Consider the following 22,251-nt stretch of genomic DNA (forward strand, 5'->3'; position numbering starts at 1 on the left):
GTTGCAATTGAAATAAATTCACAGGGAAAGAAATTTTTGATAATAGGTATTTATGCGCCAAATGAAGGAAAATCAATTTTTTTTAAGAAGTTACATGAGACACTTATGGACTATATGGAATACAATATGATTTTGATGGGAGATATGAATGGAGTAGTGTCCACAAATATGGATAAGGCACAGAGACAGGTACAGTGGTGCCTCGCAAGACGAAAAGAATCCGTTCCGGGAGTCTTTTCGTCTTGCGGTTTTTTCGTCTTGCGAAGCAAGCCCATTGACGGAGTAGCGCTATTAGCGCTATTGGCTAAAAAAGGGCTAAAAACGGCTTTTTTAGGGGGGGGGGATTAGCGGTTTTGCTGCTAAAATGCTTTTAGCAGCTTAGTGATTCAGAATAAGGGGTTTTGGAGCAAAAAAAAAATTCGATTTTTTCCGTCATTTTTCGTCTTGCGAAGCAAGCCCATAGGGAAATTCGTCTTGCGAAGCGCCTCTGCAGACGGAAAACCCTTTCGTCTTGCGGGTTTTCTGTCTTGCGAGGCATTCGTCTTGCGGGGCACCACTGTAGTTACTAATGACGGCAGACTACCAAAAACCTTTTTCGACATGACTGAGAATATGGATTTAGTGGACATTTGGAGAACTAAGAATCCTTTAGGAAAAGAGGGAACTTTCTTCTCTGAGGCCAAGATGACATGGACAAGAATTGACCAAATCTGGGTAACTAGAAGTCTGGCACCTAAGACAAATAAGGTAGAAATCAGCCCTAAAACCTGTTCTGATCATAATGCAGTTAAGATGGAAATGAAACTGACGCCAACTGGTTCCTTTAGATGGAGAATGAATGATGCCCTGTTTCGAAGTGAGGAATTCACCAAGAAGGCCCAAAAAACTCTGAGAGACTACTTTGAGATAAATATGAACACTACAGTGGAAAAAAAAGTTATTTGGGATGCAAGTAAGGCGGTCATGAGAGGTTTTTTGATACAACAGAATGCAATTAAGAAGAGAACACAAAATGAGAAAAAAGACAAAATCCTGGAAAAAATAAAGGAAGGAGAGAAAAAATTGAGAGTGAAACCACAGTCGCAAGAGATTCTGAAAGAGATAAAGTTATACCAAGTACAATATATGAAATTGATGAACGAGGAAATAGAGTGGAAGATTAGACAGATGAGACTAAAGACATTTAAATCGGCAAATAAGTGTGGGAAACTTTTGGCATGGCAATTGAAAAAAAGACAAAAACTTAATACAGTTACGAACTTGGATGTGGATGGAAAGAATATACAGAATCCAGTGGAAATCAGAAGATGCTTCCAGAAGTATTTCAAACAATTGTATACACAGGAGAAGCAGAAAGAAATGGACATTGATAGATTTTTGGAAGTAAATGGATTACAAAAAATCTCTCAGGAAAACAAGTTAATGTTGAATCTTAAAATTACAGAGCAGGAAGTAGAAGGGGCCATATAGAACATGCAGTTGGGCAAATCTCCAGGACCGGGTGGATTGACTTCAAGATACTACAGAATTTTGAAAGAATGGTTAATACAACCTTTGAAAGAAGTGTGTAATGAAATATTGGAGGGGGGAAAGGCACCGGAGTCGTGGAAAGAGGCCTATATCACACTTATACCAAAAACAGAGACTGAAAAGACACAACTTAAGAACTACCGCCCCATATAAACTTAGGGAAGTGCTGGGTGAGATCCCATGGACAGTAATACTAAAAGGAAAGGGAGTTCATGATGGCTGGGAGTTTGTTAAGAGGGAGATAGTAAAAGCACAACTTCAGGCAATACCTATGAGACGGAAACATGGAAGGTGCCTAAAGAAGCCAGGGTGGCTATCTAAAGAACTTTTAACTGAGTTAAGATTAAAAAAGGATGTGTACAAAAAATGGAAAAGGGGGGAAACCACCAAAGAGGAATTCAAACAAATAGCCAGCACGTGTAGACACAAAGTCAGAAAAGCTAAAGCACAGAATGAACTCAGGCTTGCTAGAGAGGTTAAAAGCAACAAAAAAGGCTTTTATGGGTATGTTCGTAGCAAAAGGAAGAACAAAGAAACAGTGGGGTCACTCAGAGGAGAAGATGGTGAAATGCAAACAGGGGACACAGAAAGGGCTGAACTCCTCAATGCCTTCTTTGCCTCAGTCTTCTCCGATAAAGAAAACAATGCCCGACCTGAAGAATTTGGAGCAAATGATTCAGTAGAGAAAACACAGCCCAGAATAACTAAGGAGATAGTACAAGAATACTTGGCTAGTTTAGATGTATTCAAGTCTCCAGGGCCAGATGAACTGCATCCAAGAGTATTAAAAGAACTGGCAGATGTGATCTCAGAACCACTGGCAATCATCTTTGAGAATTCCTGGAGAACAGGCGAAGTCCCAGCAGACTGGAGGAGGGCAAATGTTGTCCCTATTTTCAAAAAGGGGAAAAGAGAGGACCCAAATAATTACCGCCCAGTCAGTCTGACATCAATACCAGGGAAGATTCTGGAGCAAATAATTAAGCAAACAATCTGTGAGCACCTAGAAAGGAATGCTGTGATCGCCAATAGTCAGCATGGATTTCTGAAAAATAAGTCATGTCAGACGAACCTGATCTCATTTTTTGACAGAATTACAAGCCTGGTAGATGAAGGGAACGCAGTGGATGTAGCCTACCTTGATTTCAGCAAGGCATTTGACAAGGTGCCCCATGATATTCTTGTAAAGAAGCTGGTAAAATGTGGTCTTGACTATGCTACCACTCAGTGGATTTGTAACTGGCTGACTGACCGGACCCAAAGGGTGCTCATCAATGGTTCCTCTTCATCCTGGAGAAGAGTGACTAGTGGGGTGCCACAGGGTTCTGTCTTGGGCCCGGTCTTATTCAACATCTTTATCAACGACTTGGATGATGGACTCAAGGGCATCCTGATCAAATTTGCAGATGACACCAAACTGGGAGGGGTGGCTAACACCCCAGAGGACAGGATCACACTTCAAAACGACCTTGACAGATTAGAGAACTGGGCCAAAACAAACAAGATGAATTTTAACAGGGAGAAATGTAAAGTATTGCACTTGGGCAAAAAAAATGAGAGGCACAAATACAAGATGGGTGACACCTGGCTTGAGAGCAGTACATGTGAAAAGGATCTAGGAGTCTTGGTTGACCACAAACTTGACATGAGCCAACAGTGTGACGCGGCAGCTAAAAAAGCCAATGCAATTCTGGGCTGCATCAATAGGAGTATAGCATCTAGATCAAGGGAAGTTATAGTGCCACTGTATTCTGCTCTGGTCAGACCTCACCTGGAGTACTGTGTCCAGTTCTGGGCACCACAGTTCAAGAAGGACACTGACAAACTGGAACGTGTCCAGAGGAGGGCAACCAAAATGGTCAAAGGCCTGGAAACGATGCCTTATGAGGAACGGCTAAGGGAGCTGGGCATGTTTAGCCTGGAGAAGAGGAGGTTAAGGGGGGATATGATAGCCATGTTCAAATATATAAAAGGATGTCACATAGAGGAGGGAGAAAGGTTGTTTTCTGCTGCTCCAGAGAAGCGGACACGGAGCAATGGATCCAAACTACAAGAAAGAAGATTCCACCTAAACATTAGGAAGAACTTCCTGACAGTAAGGGCTGTTCGACAGTGGAATTTGCTGCCAAGGAGTGTGGTGGAGTCTCCTTCTTTGGAGGTCTTTAAGCAGAGGCTTGACAACGATATGTCAGGAGTGCTCTGATGGTGTTTCCTGCTTGGCAGGGGGTTGGACTTGATGGCCCTTGTGGTCTCTTCCAACTCTATGATTCTATGATTCTATGATCACTGCTTAATGTGGATTACAAAATTTTTGCAGACATATTGGCTAAAAGACTAAAGAAGGTATTAGCAGAGGTAATTCATAAAGATCAAGCGGGCTTTCTCCCAGGCAGACATTTGAAGGACAATACGAGGAACATAATAAACATTATTGAAAAATTACAGGAGAGTATAAATACTAAAGCAGTTCTGATATTTGTGGATGCGGAGAAAGCCTTTGACAACTTTTCTTGGAGTTTTATGAAAAAGAATTTACAGGGGATGGGGGTTGGTGAAAGCTTTGGAAATGGTATAGGTGCAATTTATACAGAACAGAAGGCCAAATTAATTGTGAACAATGTGGTGACGGAAGAATTTAAAATTGAGAAAGGAACGCGACAAGGGTGCCCAATCTCTCCATTGCTTTTTATATCGCTCCTGGAGGTTTTGCTGAATATGATAAGAAGAGACCAGCAGGTGGAAGGGATACAGGTGGGGGCTAAACAGTACAAATTGAAAGCATTTGCTGACGATTTGGTATTAACTTTACAGGAGCCTGAGACTAGTACTAAAAGAGCACTGAAATTAATCCAAGATTTTGGTCAGGTAGCAGGTTTCAAGCTAAATAAAATGAAAACAAAAGTGCTGGAAAAAAATTTAACTGCAATGGAGAGAGACATGTTCCAGAAGGAGACAGGACTATCATTGGTTAAGAAAGTGAAATATTTGGGGGTTAATATGACTTCTAAGAATGTGAACCTATTTAAAGATAATTATGAAAAATGCTGCTCTGAAGTGAAAAAGGATTTAGAAATATGGTCAAATTTGAAATTATCATTGCTAGGCCGAATTGCTGTTATAAAGATGAATGTATTGCCAAGTATGCTGTTTTTGTTCCAAACATTGCAAATTTTGGACAAAATGGACTGTTTCAAGAAGTGGCAGAGAGATACCTCTAAATTTGTCTGGCAGGGCAAGAAGCCTCGAATAAAGTTTAAGATATTAACAGATGCTAAAGAAAGAGGTGGATTTGCCCTGCCAGACCTTAAACTTTATTATGAATCAGCCGCCTTTTGCTGGCTGAAAGAATGGATGCTTCTTGAAAACACATGTTCTGGATTTGGAAGGTTTTAATAATGTATTTGGTTGGCATGCATATCTGTGGTATGATAAGGTTAAGGTCCATAGGGCCTTCAAGAACCATATTGTTAGGAAAGCACTGTTTAACGTGTGGATAAGGTACAAGGATTTGTTAGAAAGTAAAACCCCAAGATGGTTGTCACCAATGGAAGCAAAAGCATTGAAAAAACTTAATATGGAGGTCAAGTGGCCGAAATATTGTGAAATTTTGGAGCAAGAGGGAGACAGGCTAAAACTGCAGAGCTTTGAAAAATAAAAAAATAGAGTAATGGAGGCATATAAATTGGACAAAAAATTAGGCTTCCAGGTGGAAAAATCATAGTTGGAAACAGAATTATTAGAACCCAAAGTTAAAAATTTGTCAAGAATGTATAACTTGCTGTTGAAATGAAATACTCAAGATGAAATGGTGAAATCTGTTATGATTAAATGGGCACAGGATGTCGGACACAATATTATGATGGTTGACTGGGAACAGTTATGGAACACTGGTATGAAATTTACGGCATGTAATGCCTTAAAGGAGAATTTAATGATAATGATGTATAGGTGGTACTTAACACCAGTCAAGCTTGTAAAAATCTACCATTTGTCCAACAATAAATGCTGGAAATGTAAAGAAGTGGAAGGTACTTTCTTTCATCTTTGGTGGACGTGCCCAAGGATTAAGACCTTCTGGGAAATGATATATAATGAAATGAAAAAGTGTAAATTTGTAAAAAGGAGATTCAGGAACTTAAGTATTTACCATTTCAAAGGAATGGCCAGGCTACCCAGAAAATGCAATCAGTAAGGCATTATCAGGTATTCTAGCAGACAGAAGAGAAGCAACACACTCAAATTTCTGCTGGAGACCACCTTCTATGATGTATGTATGTTTCTGGGGTGGTCTTAGGCTACAGTGTGGGCAGTTTTCAAAGTCTTGTGCACCATTGTTCTAGGTTTCTCTTGCCTCCTTGCAAGGAGGGGAGGGAACTCTGTTGCAACAGAAAAATAAAGATCTGCCTTGCTTTCAGTGCATCCTACCGCCATTCCTTTCTGACCAATCATGGACTTAGTGGACTCCGTCCCTTGGGGAGGTGGGCAGCAAAAGCCAACCTCCTTATTTTCTATAACATTTAGTTCCTCTAACTCAGTACAGACCCTCCAAGTGTCTCTATTTTCCAGGGTTGTCCTTGATTTAGAAAAGCCTTCCCAGTTTTTGATTTGATCCCAGAATGTCCCACTTTTCGTTAAAGGTAAAGGGACCCCTGACCATTAGGTCCAGTCGTGACCGACTCTGGGGTTGCGACGCTCATCTCGCTTTATTGGCCGAGGGAGCCGGTGTACAGCTTCCGGGTCATGTGGCCAGCATGACTAAGCCACTTCTGGTGAACCAGAGCAGCACATGGAAACGCCGCTTACCTTCCCACTGGAGCGGTACCTATTTATCTACTTGCACTTTGACGTGCTTTCGAACTGCTAGGTTGGCAGGAGCAGGGACCAAGCAACGGGAGCTCAAGTCCTAGGCTCTGTGGTTTAACCCACAGCGCCACCCGCGTCCCTCCACTTTCATTAGGCTGTCCCTATTTTCATTGGAGAAAAGTTGGAGGGTGTGGAGTTATCCCACCCCGAGTCATCTGAAGGCAGTTTTTCTATGTTTACTGTTTTATTATGTTTTTATAAATGTTGGAAGCTGCCCATAGTGGCTGGGGCAACCCAGTAAGATGTATCGGGTATAAATAATAAAATTATAATTATGGAATGGGATGTCCCTATTTTCATCAGATAAATGTTGGAGGGTATGCTGTCAGTATTGTATATACTGTCTGACATCAGCTCTCCATGAATGGAGACAGGGAATCTCCCAGCCCTACTTGGAAATGTCAGGGATTTAATCTGGGACCTTAAAGCCCTCCCTTAGAAAGAGCGTTCCATAAATGTGGCAAGTGAACCCTACACTGACTGGGGAATTCCTCATGCCTGCTTTCGTGCGCAAGTGTGGTTTGCAGCCGCATGCTCGCTTTGATACTGTCATCGGCCATAAACCGATTACGCTCTAGTCACGGACCAGGATTCTCTATGGATGCGGAGCGGCCTTCTGTAGCTTTGCATCTCTACGGTGAAAAGCCACAACGACCATAGACGTATAACTATAGAGTTTACTTCCGCTCCGCGGATTTCTAAAGCCCGCTCAGCGGCTCTTAAATATATTACCCCGAGCTTCCTGCCCTTTCCTTTTCGAAGCTGAAGCCAAAATGGTGAGTTGTTGTGGCTGTTGTTGTAGCGGCGGACTCTCAATCCGCCGCCATCAGTCCTCTAAACGGGCTAATAGTTGGGCTTCTTTTGGCAGGGGAGGCATGGGACACCCGGGCGAATCCTTGGCGCCTTGTATTGGGGAGAGCGGATGAAATGGGGAACCGGCTTGGGGGCCCGGGCCTGGTGCAGGCCTCCGATGTGTGTGCGGCTCGCCCGCTTTTGGTAGGGAATTCACTGAATCGTTCTTTGAACTTACGCAGCCCAAGGGGAAGAAGGCCAAGGGGAAGAAGGTGGCTCCGGCCCCCGTTGTGGTCAAGAAACAGGAGGCCAAGAAGGTTGCAAATCCTCTCTTTGAGAAAAGGCCCAAGAACTTCGGCATCGGTGAGTTAGAAAAAGGAATTGGGGATTGGAATGATGGGTCTCTGCAGCCCTGTTGATCCATCAAGGAGCCTATACTGAATAGGCGTTTCACAGGAAGTGGGAAATACACGCCTGTCTCTAAAATACATGTATATGGGGAATACTGCTGGTTTTGTTGCATTTTGACCAGTGACTATTTATTTGTCTAATTATAACAAGTATTTATATGCTTCTGTATCCTAGAAATATATCGCTGAGGTTTTGCAACAGTATAAAACCATACAGTAAAATCATTTTTGAAAAGCAAGTTAAAAGCAAAATAATTTAAAGCAAGCATCAGTTGATCATTGAGGAGGGATCTACTCTTAAATGCCTGCATAGGCCTTAGGGAGTAGCAATTTTTAATTGATATTTCATTGGAAGAATTTCATTTTTAAAAAAAGTGATTAGAAAAGGAAAATATGAACGAGAATTAAAATAAAAAATACTCAATTAGGTTTCCGTACATATTAAGACTAATGTATAGCCTTAATATTCTGTTACAAATATTTATCCAAAGAAAGTGCATCTATAAGTGGTTGTTCATATTTTGCTAATATTGCCATGTTATCAAGCTATTGATTATGGAGAATTATAACTATTCTTCTAGTTCATTGGTCCCTTAGCCACCATTAGGGCATGTAGAATCTATTTTTGCTGTCCCATTGTCACTTTCCATACAATAGGTACAGGGGTACTGTATATCGTTCAAAAGAATATGCCCGTCTGAAAATCTTAAATTCCTCAGTGACATATTTATATAATCAATCGCAAAACTTAAAGTGTGAGACATTGCAAAACTATGTGTATCAAAAAAGCATTATCCATATTACAACTCTAGCAAAAGGCTACATTAGATAGCACTTTCTTATACAAGCGTAAGGGAGTCCAATAGATTGTGAATAATATTTTCTGCTCCTTAAGTCTTAATTTAAGATTCATCGATGCGTTTGATATCGAAGCTTAAACATTTCCCCAAGGTCTGCATAATAGTGGACATACCAATTCCTTATTCCAATCATTTTTTAAACTCTGCATATCAAATTTATTTATTGATACTAAATATCTAAAAAGTAATCACTGCCTTCTTAGTTTCAAATGAATTATCCAATTGCCCCAGTATTTTAGGTGTCTCAAGCTGAGAAGACCACTGGACCGAACAGAATTATTAAAAGATGCTGTAACTACCGGTATTGTCATTGGGCCGCAACTGGTAGATGGTATTTCTCTCTTAATGCATTATATGTATAAAATTAATCTTCCTCATCTATCAGGTGGTTTGCCCAAGGTCAATACCCTTCTCCCATGCAGCTTTTCTATATTACCACGTTTTCTCCAGAGTGTTTTGCATGTGAAAATGGGTCAAATTTATTTTTATTGGCTAATACATTCCATATCTTTCTAGCTGACTTAATTGTTTCAAGAGTCATTTGAACTTCCAAATATTTTGATCCTGATACTGCCCAGCCCATTAAGACCATCAACAGGTTTCCAATAATACTTGTCAGTAAATATGCCTGGTGGTATAATTCAGAATTCCAAATCCACTTTCTTTAATTAGTAATTGCATTTTCTGCAAAGATATTATTTGTATTTTTGAGCCCCAAAGGCATTTCCTAAACAAAGAGTTTATCTTTTGGAAATATGACCCAGATATAAAAAACTGGAAGTCCTCTCAGAATATAGATAAATCTGGGAATAATATTCATTTTTAGGGCATTCATCCTTCTCTAAAGGGTAAGGCTTAATAACCCTAACTATTGATGTCTAGATGTTATTTATATTAATTGTTACTAGTTATGTTATATCTCTTGGTATTAACATGCCCAAATTAAATAGATTCGGTAGAAATTTGATTTTGCTTAATTAGGTGTGTGATTAAATTTTCACCTACTGGCATCTCAGTTCCTATTTGGAACAATTAATAGTGTGTCTTGATACCTTTCCAAAATATCATCTGCAAATAACACTAATTTGTATTTAACTGAGTTGAGAACTACGTAAATCTCAAAATGTTGCCAGGGGTTCTAAACCTATTAAAAAGCAAACATGAAAGTGGACACCCTTCTCTGGTTCCTTGGGTCAATTGAAACAGAGCAGATATAATGCCATTTACTTTAACTCTAGATGTGGTTGAAACGTACAGTATTTTAATCCATTTTATAAAATCCAGCGGAAATCCAAATTTATTAAAGCTGCTTCTGTGTAGTCTATAAATTTTGTTGAAAGCCTTCTCAGTTTCTAATGATATAATTAAAAATGGATTCTTATTTTTATTAAATGTATCAAGTCCACCACTAGTCTAATACTATCTGCGGCTTGTCTTGTTTTTATGAAACCAGTCTGCTCACTCATATTTCCTGAGCTACTATATTATTTAATTCATTTTTTGGTATTTCCTTGTACAATATAGTGGTTGGACTTCCAATCATTTGTGTTCAAAGGTCCTTAAGTTCCTCTTTTAACATTTTCCCCTTTTTATTCTTTAATTTGTTTTTATCAGAGGAATATGCAATAATTTGGCCACACATATACATTTTATATGCTTCCCATTCAAATAGTCTTGCAGAAGCTGTTGCAGAATTAGAATCAAAATATTATATAGTTTCTGTTCACATATGTTGTATAAATCCTTCATCATTGAGAAGGGAAACATTTTTTTACCTTTGCTGTTTTCCTAAATTCACATTTCAAGATTACTGCGCTGTGATCTGATACACATCGTGGATTTGATTATTGAGGATGATGCTAAAAATTGGTCTTATTGAAAGAAATTCTGATGCACTGGTGATAAGAAAGTGAATTCTCCTTTGGTAGGGTGCATTAGTTTCCACAGATCTTTTAAATTTAAATCTATCATATATTTCTTAATTTCTTGTCTCGCTAAATATGTTTTCTTTATCAGTGTATTTCTATCTAAATTAGGATTTATGTAACAGCAAACTTTTTGGCAGGAATTTAGAAGGGCCTGGTGTTTCCACTATGTTTTGGAAGACCAAGCTTCTCCGGGCTGTGAGCAAATGATGCAAAAGAATATTTGCTATCAGAGTGATGCTGCTGACAATCTTCTCCACCAAGATCGCTGATGCTCCTGCCACCTTTGCTCTGGGCTGAAAACCAGGAATACAAAAGGATAACCAGTAATTGCTAAGGAAGCAATTATTTTGAGTTGTCATTTTGCCTTTCAGGGCAGGACATTCAGCCCAAACGGGACCTGACTCGCTTTGTGAAATGGCCTCATTATATCCGACTTCAGCGCCAAAGAGCCATCCTCTACAAAAGGTTGAAGGTGCCTCCAGCAGTTAACCAGTTCACTCAAGCATTGGACCGTCAAACAGGTGAAGGCCGGCTCCTTTCCTTGGCTCTAAGGTGGACTTGCAGAAGGAGGTGGGGTAGCTGCTCAGATTCTTTGAATTGAATGTGCACCCCATGTTTTGGGAGTTTGCTGGAAAGAGGCAAGTGTGAGAGAACTAGTTTTACACAGTGCTATAGTAAGAAAGGTAGGGACGCGGGTGGCGCTGTGGGTTAAACCACAGAGCCTTGGGCTTGCCAATCAGAAGGTCGGCGGTTTAAATCCCCACGATGGGGTGAGCTCCCGTTGCTCAGTCCCTGCTCCTGCCAACCTAGCAGTTCGAAAGCACAAAATGCAAATAGATACTGCTCCAGCGGGAAGGTAAACAGCGTTTCCATGTGCTGCTCTGGTTCGCCAGAAGCGGCTTAGTCATGATGGCCACATGACCTGGAAGCTGTACGCCTGCTCCCTCGGCCAATAAAGCGAGATGAGCACCGCAACCCTAGAGTCATCCACGACTGGACCTAATGGTCAGGGGTCCCTTTACCTTTTTGTAGTAAGGAAGGGTTTTCCTTTGTGTGCAGATGATGCCAGCAAAATATTTGCTATCTGAACTTCCTTGATGACTGCCAACCACCAAGATCACTGATGCACAAAAGTCATGTCCTTTAGGGGAGGGGGATAACGGGAACATGGTGTTTAAGAGAGAGGCTTTCCTCTGAACGGTTCCTGTTGTCTTCCACAGCTACTCAGCTTCTGAATTTGGCCCACAAATACAGGCCTGAGATGAAGCAAGAGAACGAGCAGAGGCTGCGGGCCCGTGCAGAGCAAAAGGCTGCAGGGAAAGGTGACGTCCCTACCAGGAGGCCTCCTGTGCTCAGAGCAGGTAACCTTCCTACTTTATATTTATACATTTAAACCTGGTTGAATGAAAGCTTGGACAACTAGCCGTATTTATTTATTGTGCTTATATCCAAAAAGTTCAAGATGGCGTAGATGGTTCTCCCCCTCCTCATTTTACCCTCGCAAACAACCCTGTAGGGTAGGCTGGGTTGAAATACAGTGACTGGCCCAAGGTTGCCCAGTGAGCTCCATGGTTGAGTTGCGGTTTGAACCCTGGTTTCGCCCAGCTAACCACTGCATCACACTGCCTACCACGATGATGTATGAATTTCTTCACCTGAACTGCAGACTGAAGAGCATAACATAGAACTTTTTAACCCTGAGCAGTAGCAGGCCCTTCCTCTAGTCCTTGACATGGCTAGGAAAAGCTGGCAGCTTGGTGCTTTGTTAACACCACTTGAGCCACTGTGCTTTTCCGCAGACAGGGAGCTTTGGATTTCTTTATTTTTGCCTGGGAAAACAAACTTTTGTAGCACACTCAAGTTAACTCGCTTTTTCTGCAGGTGTCAACACCGTTACAACTCTGGTGGAGAACAAGAAGGCGCAGCTGGTGGTGATTGCACACGATGTAGACCCTGTTGAGGTAAGGAGGTGCAAGAGTCGGGGTCTTGTACCCAAAAGCTCAGATTTATGCTGCTAAGTGGTTTTTTAAATGAATAGCAGCCACTGCATTCTTGTACGGGTGTTTTCTGCTGTTTCTTTCCTTAGCTTGAACAAAATGGTCACCCACTCCTGCTCTAGATAATTCTTAATGTTGCCAGCTCACTATGGTTACTGTTGAAGTGTGCTTGGCTGTACAACTTACTTTGGAAAACATCAGAGTCCTGTTAACAAATTTTCAAACTTGGCTCTTTTTTTTAAAAAAAAAATATTAACCATTTCAACATAACAAATTATCAAAACATATCATATTATTATTTCCCCCGTTCCCCCCCCCCCCCGAGTCTTCCCTCAGCTCCTCTCTCTGATGTCTCTGCACATATTATTCTCTGCATGTTATGAAATTATACATATCCTTACATTATCTACCCTGTTATCAACCAATAAATTTGTGTATGTTTATTGAAAACCTGCCGAGGAGTCCAGTTCATTTTGTTGTCTTTAGATAATTTGTAAAAAGCTCCCATTCTTCCTTAAAGTCACAGTTGTCTTTGTCCCGCAATTTGTATGTCAATTTAGCGAGCTCTGCGTAACTCATCAATTTTTCTTGCCACTGTTCTTTCGTTGGGATTTCCTCGTTCTTCCATCCTTGTTCTATCAAGACTCTTGCTGCTGTTGTAGCATACATAAATAGGTTCTTTGTTTTTCTTGGCAGGTCTTGTCCTACAGCTCCTAACAGAAATGCTTCTGGTTTTTTTTTACAAATGTCGTTTTGAACATTTTTTTCAATTCATTGTTTATCATTTCCCAAAAAAATTTAACTTCTCTACAATATCTGTACTGGTGCAATATACCATCTATACATCATTTTCATATAATTTTCTTTCAAAGGAGAACAATCTGTAAATTTCAAATTTACTTTCCACAATTTTTCCCAGTCCTCAAATTGTATCTTATGTCCTATATCTTTTGCCCATTTGATCATGACCAAATTGACCTCATCTTTTGTTTCCCATTCTAGCAAAATACTATACATTTTCTTCAACAGCTTCACTTCTTCTATAACATCCTTTTGAAATCTAGAAGTTGTATACTAAACCCTTTCTTGTTGTCTTCTTTGTGCATCTCATGTAATGGTCTGTAGTGTAACCAACTCTGAAAATGATCTTTTATTTCCTCATAATCTTTTAATTTCCATTTTCCTTCTTGATCCTCAACAATCTCTGTATGTAGGCCACTTCCCCTTTTTGCCAAGCGGTTTGAGCAACGAAGCTTCTATTGGTGATGACCACCAGGGTGTTTTTTGTTCTAATAGGTCTTTTTTTATCTCTCCCACACCCTCATTAATGATCTCCTGATTATATGATTATAAAATCCTTTGTGGACTTTCCGTTTCCCATACCATAAATATGCATGCCATCCAAATCTGTTATCATGGCCTTCCAAATGTAGTGCTTCTTCCTTTTCCAGTTTTATCCAGTCCCTAATCCACACCAAACACGCAGCATCATAGTACAGTTTAAAGTCTGGCAGGGCAAACCCGCCTCTTTCTTTTATATCTGTAAGTGTCTTATGTTTAATCCTTGGCCTTTTGCGCCCCCCCCCCCCCCGACAAACTTGGAAATATCCTTCTGTCATTTGACTCTTTATAGAGCAGGATATGGCTTTTGCAATGGTGCTTGAATTTCTTCACCTGACTGTTGGCTATTTGCAGATTAGTTGCGCTGCAGAAGGCGTGCTGGGGAGACCACACATTACAAGGAATGCAAAATAACTTTTGCTAGGTTTTAATAACAAAATCAAAAACTTTTTTTACATTAATTATAATATATCAGTAAGCATGAACCAACCAACAACCCATCCACCAGGGTACTGAGAGAGCTAGGTGCTCTTTATATACTATACCCAACAGCTTAATTAACATAACTTAACAGCACCTGCTATACTGCTTCACAGCTGTAAAACTAGGTCACATTATTTGCTCTGGCCCTTAAAGAAATACACATCTTGTGGAACAATAATGAACCTTCAAATTTAAAGAGACCATTCAACACTGACCCCTATCTGTGAAGAGGAAAATCATACGAGCTTTTTAACCCTGAGCAATTGCCAGAGCCCTTGTTGTAAAGCAGGGATGGGGACAGCCCTGTTGTTAGACTCCTGCTCCCATCATCCCTAACCACTGGGGCTGATGGGAGTTAGGAGTCCAGTAAAGTCTGGAGGGCCACAGTTCCTAATTCCTACTGTATTAAAAACTGAACTACCGCCAGCTTTAAAGCATTTCTTCTCCCCTCTCTGATCCAGCTGGTAGTTTTCTTGCCTGCCTTGTGCAGAAAAATGGGAGTGCCCTATTGCATCATCAAAGGCAAGGCAAGGCTGGGCTGCCTTGTCCACCGAAAGACCTGTACCTGTGTTGCCTTCACTCAGGTTAATCCGTAAGTAGCCTTGAAAACATTTTCCACCTATTTTCTAATTCAAATAAAGAAACTGAAGAGGCTGGTATGGTTTGGGGCAGTTACACCTTTAACCGCAAGCTAAACAGCTGTTAAAGCTGCAGCCTTTCCTCCTTCCGGATCTGGAAATGCTAAGTTCACGTGCCAGTTGAGCAGTTGGTTCCAATATTGGTAACTACTGCATGACCCCAGGCCTGCAGGGCATTGACTGCATGTAAAGCTTAAAAGTTGGCATTATTGCTGCTAGCTTAGTGTGGCATCAAACTGTGTTTTTACTTAGAGGTTCACCCTAAAGTGGACCATAATGGGTGTTACGTTCAAACCATTGGATTGAGTCTTACTCAGAGCCGACCCATTGAAAATAATGGACATGCCTAACTTGAAGCCACTAATTTCAGTGTGTCTACTCTGAGTAGGACTAAATTGGATGCAACCCTTAGAAATTAAGGGACTTGTTAGTCATTTGTAGGGGTCTGCTTTGTGTCTAATGTCATTGAATGAACACAACTGCTGAAGCTAAATGAACTTTTAAGAGAACGTTGCCCTGAAAAGTGGCACTTAAAGCAGTATTTCAAATTGTAATCTGCTTGGAGAACTCAAACTCAATTGCTGGCTTGTTGAATCTGTCTTCTCCTTTGCAGCGAGGACAAGGGAGCTCTAGCTAAACTCGTGGAAGCTGTCAAGACCAACTACAATGAGAGATACGATGAGGTAAGATTGTGCCTATAGGATCTGTGGGTATATTGACTAATTTGTCAGCTTTTGGAAAGTGCCCCCCCCCCTCCCTTGCAGTGGCATGACCACTGTCCAGCTTGCTGAAATCAGGAATGGCTTGCTAGCAGCCTCCAATATGAATATTCATTCCAGCCCTGTGTAGAGAATTCCCTCATGTAGCAGAAATAATGTGAGTGAACAGCAGTATCATGTTGACCCACTGAGCTGGTAGCATCTAAAAATATTTTGGACAAGATAACAGGATTGAGAATCTAAAAATGCCCACAGGAGAAAAGAAAAGGACTTGAGCCACCATTGAGTTACACAGCCTGTTAGCAATATTCCAGAGTCTGTGTCTATAGTACTACAATGTTTGGAACTGTTACTACTTGTTAGAGCACAGCTGTAATGTATGAAGTGGAGTTGATTTGAGTCTCTGTTCCAGTAGTAGTTTTTGCATCTAATTTGTACTTAAAAGCCGACACTCAGGTTATTGCTGTGAATGTTAAATCCTCAAGAAAATTATGTCACTTTGACATGTGAGCAATCTTTTTTCCTTCCAGATTCGTCGTCACTGGGGCGGCAATCTTCTGGGGCCGAAGTCAGTTGCCCGCATTGCTAAGCTTGAAAAAGCCAAGGCTAAAGAACTGGCCACTAAACTTGGATAGATGTATCCGATTTGCCTCAAGAAATTATTCCCATAAAAATAAAATACTGCAAACAAAATGTGTTCCAGCTGTTTTCTGTAAGTTTTTAGTGATTAGAGTGTGGTGTTCTGTCAGTTATGTCTTATGGTAGCCTTGTCTAGTAAAGGGGGATTCCATAGCACCTAAGAAGAAATTATTCCAGCGTTCCTTTCTCCATTTTCCGTCCCAAGGGGAGAGAATTTAAGATTTGCGCCAGTAATGAGCACCCTGGAAGCTTATCTCTGCAGGTGTGAAAGCTCACCTGCTTTGGCCAATGTTGGAGCTTTGGCCAATGTTAGCTGCAAGTATATTGGGTTCTAGAACATTTCATAAGCTGCCTTGACAAGACAACAGAAATCAATCAGCTCACAGGGGAAGAGTGCAATTGAAATACCCCACAACTATGAACTTCAGAAGTTTACAATACTTCTTTTTGATAGGGACTTGGTGTCATTATTGTTGCCAAGAAGAAACAAAGCTGTATATGCGACATGATTTATTTACTACTTCATTACATGGAACTTTGCATCATATTGTATCATAGAATCATAGAATCATAGAGTTGGAAGAGACCACAAGGGTCATCGAGTCCAACCCCCTGCCAAGCAGGAAACACCATCAGAGCACTCCTGACATATGGTTGTCAAGCCTCTGCTTAAAGACCTCCAAAGAAGGAGACTCCACCACACTCCTTGGCAGCAAATTCCACTGTCGAACAGCTCTTACTGTCAGGAAGTTCTTCCTAATGTTTAGGTGGAATCTTCTTTCTTGTAGTTTGTATCCATTGCTCCGTGTCCGCTTCTCTGGAGCAGCAGAAAACAACCTTTCTCCCTCCTCTATGTGACATCCTTTTATATATTTGAACATGGCTATCATATCACCCCTTAACCTCCTCTTCTCCAGGCTAAACATGCCCAGCTCCCTTAGCCGATCCTCATAAGGCATTGTTTCCAGGCCTTTGACCATTTTGGTTGCCCTCCTCTGCACACGTTCTAGTTTGTCAGTGTCCTTCTTGAACTGTGGCGCCCAGAACTGGACACAGTACTCCAGGTGAGGTCTGACCAGAGCAGAATACAGTGGCACTATAACTTCCCTTGATCTAGATGCTATACTCCTATTGATGCAGCCCAGAATTGCATTGGCTTTTTTAGCTGCCGCGTCACACTGTTGGCTCATGTTAAGTTTGTGGTCAACCAAGACTCCTAGATCCTTTTCACATGTACTGCTCTCAAGCCAGGTGTCACCCATCTTGTATTTGTGCCTCTCATTTTTTTTGCCCAAGTGCAATACTTTACATTTCTCCCTGTTAAAATTCATCTTGTTTGTTTTGGCCCAGTTCTCTAATCTGTCAAGGTCGTTTTGAAGTGTGATCCTGTCTTCTGGGGTGTTAGCCACCCCTCCCAGTTTAGTGTCATCTGCAAATTTGATCAGGATGCCCTTGAGTCCATCATCCAAGTCGTTGATAAAGATGTTGAATAAGACCGGGCCCAAGACAGAACCCTGTGGCACCCCACTAGTCACTCTTCTCCAGGATGAAGAGGAACCATTGATGAGCACCCTTTGGGTCCGGTCAGTCAGCCAGTTACAAATCCACTGAGTGGTAGCATAGTCAAGACCGCATTTTACCAGCTTCTTTACAAGAATATCATGGGGCACCTTGTCAAATGCCTTGCTGAAATCAAGGTAGACTACATCCACTGCGTTCCCTTCATCTACCAGGCTTGTAATTCTGTCAAAAAATGAGATCAGGTTAGTCTGACATGACTTATTTTTCAGAAATCCATGCTGACTATTGGTGATCACAGCATTCCTTTCTAGGTGCTCACAGATTGTTTGCTTAATGATCTGCTCCAGAATCTTCCCTGGTATTGATGTCAGACTGACTGGGCGGTAATTATTTGGGTCCTCTCTTTTCCCCTTTTTGAAAATAGGGACAACATTTGCCCTCCTCCAGTCTGCCGGGACTTCGCCTGTTCTCCAGGAATTCTCAAAGATGACTGCCAGTGGTTCTGAGATCACATCTGCCAGTTCTTTTAATACTCTTGGATGCAGTTCATCTGGCCCTGGAGACTTGAATACATCTAAACTAGCCAAGTATTCTTGTACTATCTCCTTAGTTATTCTGGGCTGTGTTTCCTCTGCTGAATCATTTCCTCCAAATTCTTCAGGTCGGGCATTGTTTTCTTTATCGGAGAAGACTGAGGCAAAGAAGGCATTGAGGAGTTCTGCCCTTTCTGTGTCCCCTGTTTGCATTTCACCATCTTCTCCTCTGAGTGACCCCACTGTTTCTTTGTTCTTCCTTTTGCTACGAACATACCCATAGAAGCCTTTTTTGTTGCTTTTAACCTCTCTAGCAAGCCTGAGTTCATTCTGTGCTTTAGCTTTTCTGACTTTGTGTCTACACGTGCTGGCTATTTGTTTGAATTCCTCTTTGGTGGTTTCCCCCCTTTTCCATTTTTTGTACACATCCTTTTTTAATCTTAACTCAGTTAAAAGTTCTTTAGATAGCCACCCTGGCTTCTTTAGGCACCTTCCATGTTTCCGTCTCATTGGTATTGCCTGAAGTTGTGCTTTTACTATCTCCCTCTTAACAAACTCCCAGCCATCATGAACTCCCTTTCCTTTTAGTATTACTGTCCATGGGATCTCACCCAGCACTTCCCTAAGTTTTATGAAGTCGGCTTTCTTAAAGTCAAGAAATTGAGTCCTAGTATGCTTGGCTGCTCCTTTCCGTTGTATAGTAAACTTCAGAAGAGCATGATCACTTGCGCCTAATGATCCTTCCACTTCTACCCCATTAACCAGGTCATCGACATTGGTTAGGACCAGATCTAAAATGGCTGTTCCTCTTGTTGCTTCTCCCACTTTCTGGACAATGAAGTTGTCTGCAAGGCCAGTGAGGAATCTGTTTGACCTTATGCTCTTGGCTGAGTTTGACATCCAACAAATATCCGGGTAATTGAAGTCCCCCATTACTACTATCTCCCTTCCTTTTGCATGCTTGGCCATCTGTTCCAGGAAGGCATCATCTATGTCCTCCGTTTGGCTTGGGGATCTATAGTAAACTCCCACAATGAGGTCACTATTATTCTTCTCTCCCTTAATTTTGACCCAAATGCTCTCACTTTGGTTTTGAGGTTCTAAATCTTGGATCTCTTCACAGGTATACACATCCCTGACATATAACGCCACTCCTCCTCCTTTCTTGTCTGGTCTGTTTCTCTGAAATAGATTGTATCCCTCCATTTTTACATTCCAATCGTGGGACTTATCCCACCAGGTTTCAGTGATGCCTATTATGTCATATTTAGTTTGCTGTACCAAGAGCTCAAGCTCATCTTGTTTATTTCCCATGCTTTGTGCATTAGTGTACAGACATTGAAGTCCATTAGTCATTCCCCCGTGACTCTTATTTAAGGATTTTTTCCTCCCACCACTAGGTCTGCTTGCTGTTTGCTCCATTTGGTCTATGACATTTGGATGATCATCTTCATCAATTAATAGACTCCTTCCTTCAGGAGCACTGTCTTCCTCCCCCACATTAGTCAGTTTAAAGCCCTCCTGATGAGGTTTCTGAGTTTTTTGGCAAAAACATTCCTCCCAACCGTTGTGAGGTGCAGCCCATCGCTTGCCAGAAGTCCATCCTCAAGAAACTGCAGTCCGTGATCTAAGAATCCAAACCGTTCCTGTTTACACCATTTGCGAAGCCAGCTGTTTACTTCCACTATTTTCCTCTCTCTCCCTGGGCCACGTCGTTCAACTGGGAGGACAGATGAGATGACGATTTGTGCATTTAATTGCTTCAATTTCCTGCCCAGAGCCTCGTAGTCTCTTTTGATCTTCTGGAGGCTATTGCTTGCAGTGTCATTGGTTCCCACATGAACCAAGAGGAAGGGGTATTTGTCAGTGGGTTTTATGATTCCTTGCAGTCGTTCAGTTACATCTTGGATCTTAGCCCCGGGGAGACAGCACACTTCCCGAGACATCTTGTCAGGCCCACAGATCACTGCTTCTGTTCCCCTCAGTAGGGAATCCCCTATCACCACTACACGCCTTCTCTTAGGTTTGGTCAGGGTTCTTCCGTGAGCGGTCCGTTCCAAGGTCGCCTGCACATTCCCTGAGGACTGACTTTGCTGCTCATCTTCATATACGTGATCGACTGTAATGAGGGAGAGATCCTCAAATGGAGTCTGCTCTTCGTCTTCCATGCTAGGGGAGAGGACCTCAAAGCGATTGTGTATTTCTAGACAATCAGAGCGAACCCTGGGCCTCCTACTTCTTTGAGTCACGTTTCTCCACATATCGGGCTCCTGTGTTGGTGAACTAGCCTCCTTCTCAGGGGAGTCCCCTGTCTCCTCCTTGGTATCAGCAACATGCTGATTTGCACAAACACTAATACTCTTTAATCCTGATTTCCTTCATGCCATTTCTGATTACATAGCATTAAACAACCCAAGATAAGCACTACAATTTGAAAGGCTTTCACCTTCCCTGTTAAGGCCCCCATCATCCCAATTCCTCCCTTAACCATGCCTACCCAGAAGTGAGTCCTACTGAATTCAGTGGGGCTTACTCCCAGGTCAGTCGGGTAACACTGCAGCTCTAATATATTGCAGCCAACTTTCAGCAGAACACAAGAGTCTTCCTTGCTTGGGTCTGCTTGCTCTGGTCACTGAAGTGCTGCAATCAAGTCAGAAGGCCTGTTCCTCTTTATAAAGTAGTGACCTCTCAGACTGGCTGCAGCTCCTGTGAGCATTTTGAGGCCAATCTTGCACCAAGGAGTTGTAAGTCTTCGAGGTGAACCTTCTGAATGAATTTATTGTACCACATGTAGGAGGTGGCTGCACACAAACCATACCTGCAAAGAAGGGAGAAAGCTAGTGTTAAGACACAAGGTTAACCTGCGAAGGGCACACAATTTTAGGGTCAGTAATGTATGCAAAGGGTTGCCATATATTGAGTACAAAAAGGACAGTGACCTGGGGAAAGGGGCGTGCGGGGCCACAGCAATAAAGTTCAGGCTGGCGGCAGCCAGGGAATGCAGAGTGCCTGTACGCTTCTGGCTCAGGCTGGCAGCGGCCACTGTGTGCAGAGCAGCCCAAGTTGGCAAAATACCGTATTTTTCGTTCTATAAGACGCACCTAGTTTTTAGAGGAGGAAAACAAGAAAAAAAATATTTCTGAATCAAATGTTGTTGAAGAGGCTTTGCGCGGCTATCCCTGAAGCCAGAACAGCAAGAGGGATTCCTGTGCAGCAATCCTGCTTGCTGTTTTGGCTTCCGGGATAGCTTCGCAGCCTGCATTCGCTCCATAAGACGCACATACATTTCCTCTTTTTAGGAGGGATAAAGTGCATCTTATAGAGGGAAAAATACGGTAAATACTGTCCCCCCAACACAGACATTTCCTTTAAAATTTATAAGTACCCCTGGATGGGCCTGTTGGGCCCCAAAAGAACATGTCTGGGACTTATCAGACATGGCAACCCTACCCAAGGGTCATCCAGTGTAACCCCTGCAATGCATCATTGCTTTTATTTGGCACATTGATTTGGCCATTCAATAACCAATCATTTCCCAAAAGTGAGAACCAGAGTCATGGAAACTGCAAAATATACATCAGTGCATTTAACTTATTTTGATGGTGGCCTTGATGAGAATCAGGTTATTTATTTATTTAGATTTTCCATCATAAATAGTGAAATAATACATAACAGAAAAGAAACATTAAATCATTATACTGGTCAACAACAAATTTGTTGTCTGCGTTTTTTCAGCTGATTTAGGACGAATCTGATGCGCTGAATCCAAAAATCACATTGGTTTTGCTCAATCAGGTCAAGTTTTTGAGTTATGGCCACGTCGTTTTTTTACATTTTTGTTCACATGTACGCTTGTGTGGAGCATTTTGGAAGAAGTTGGTGGGGGTAAAATGCCATGTCGAATAATTGTTTTGATTGGAAATTGTTATTTTAATGACAAGAAGTATTCAGGTCCGATAGTTCTGGGTGATTATGTCGAAAAGGGATCAGTTTGAAG

At 41.7% G+C, this 22,251-nt stretch overlaps 1 protein-coding gene across 1 annotated transcript; it reads left to right on the forward strand.

Annotated features, from left to right (window-relative positions):
- The first annotated feature begins 7,131 nt into the window (after positions 1 to 7,131).
- LOC310668821 (large ribosomal subunit protein eL8-like) lies at positions 7,132 to 16,254 on the forward strand. The gene is made up of 8 exons (XM_083422137.1): positions 7,132 to 7,169; positions 7,428 to 7,548; positions 10,755 to 10,904; positions 11,604 to 11,744; positions 12,265 to 12,344; positions 14,666 to 14,796; positions 15,456 to 15,525; positions 16,092 to 16,254. The coding sequence occupies exons 1-8, from the start codon at positions 7,167 to 7,169 to the stop codon at positions 16,194 to 16,196; spliced, it is 801 nt and encodes a 266-aa protein (XP_083278263.1). The 5' UTR covers positions 7,132 to 7,166; the 3' UTR covers positions 16,197 to 16,254.
- Positions 16,255 to 22,251: the final 5,997 nt, after the last annotated feature.

Source organism: Podarcis tiliguerta, assembly GCF_965153285.1.
Source record: "Podarcis tiliguerta genome assembly, chromosome: W".
Taxonomy (NCBI): domain Eukaryota; kingdom Metazoa; phylum Chordata; class Lepidosauria; order Squamata; family Lacertidae; genus Podarcis; species Podarcis tiliguerta.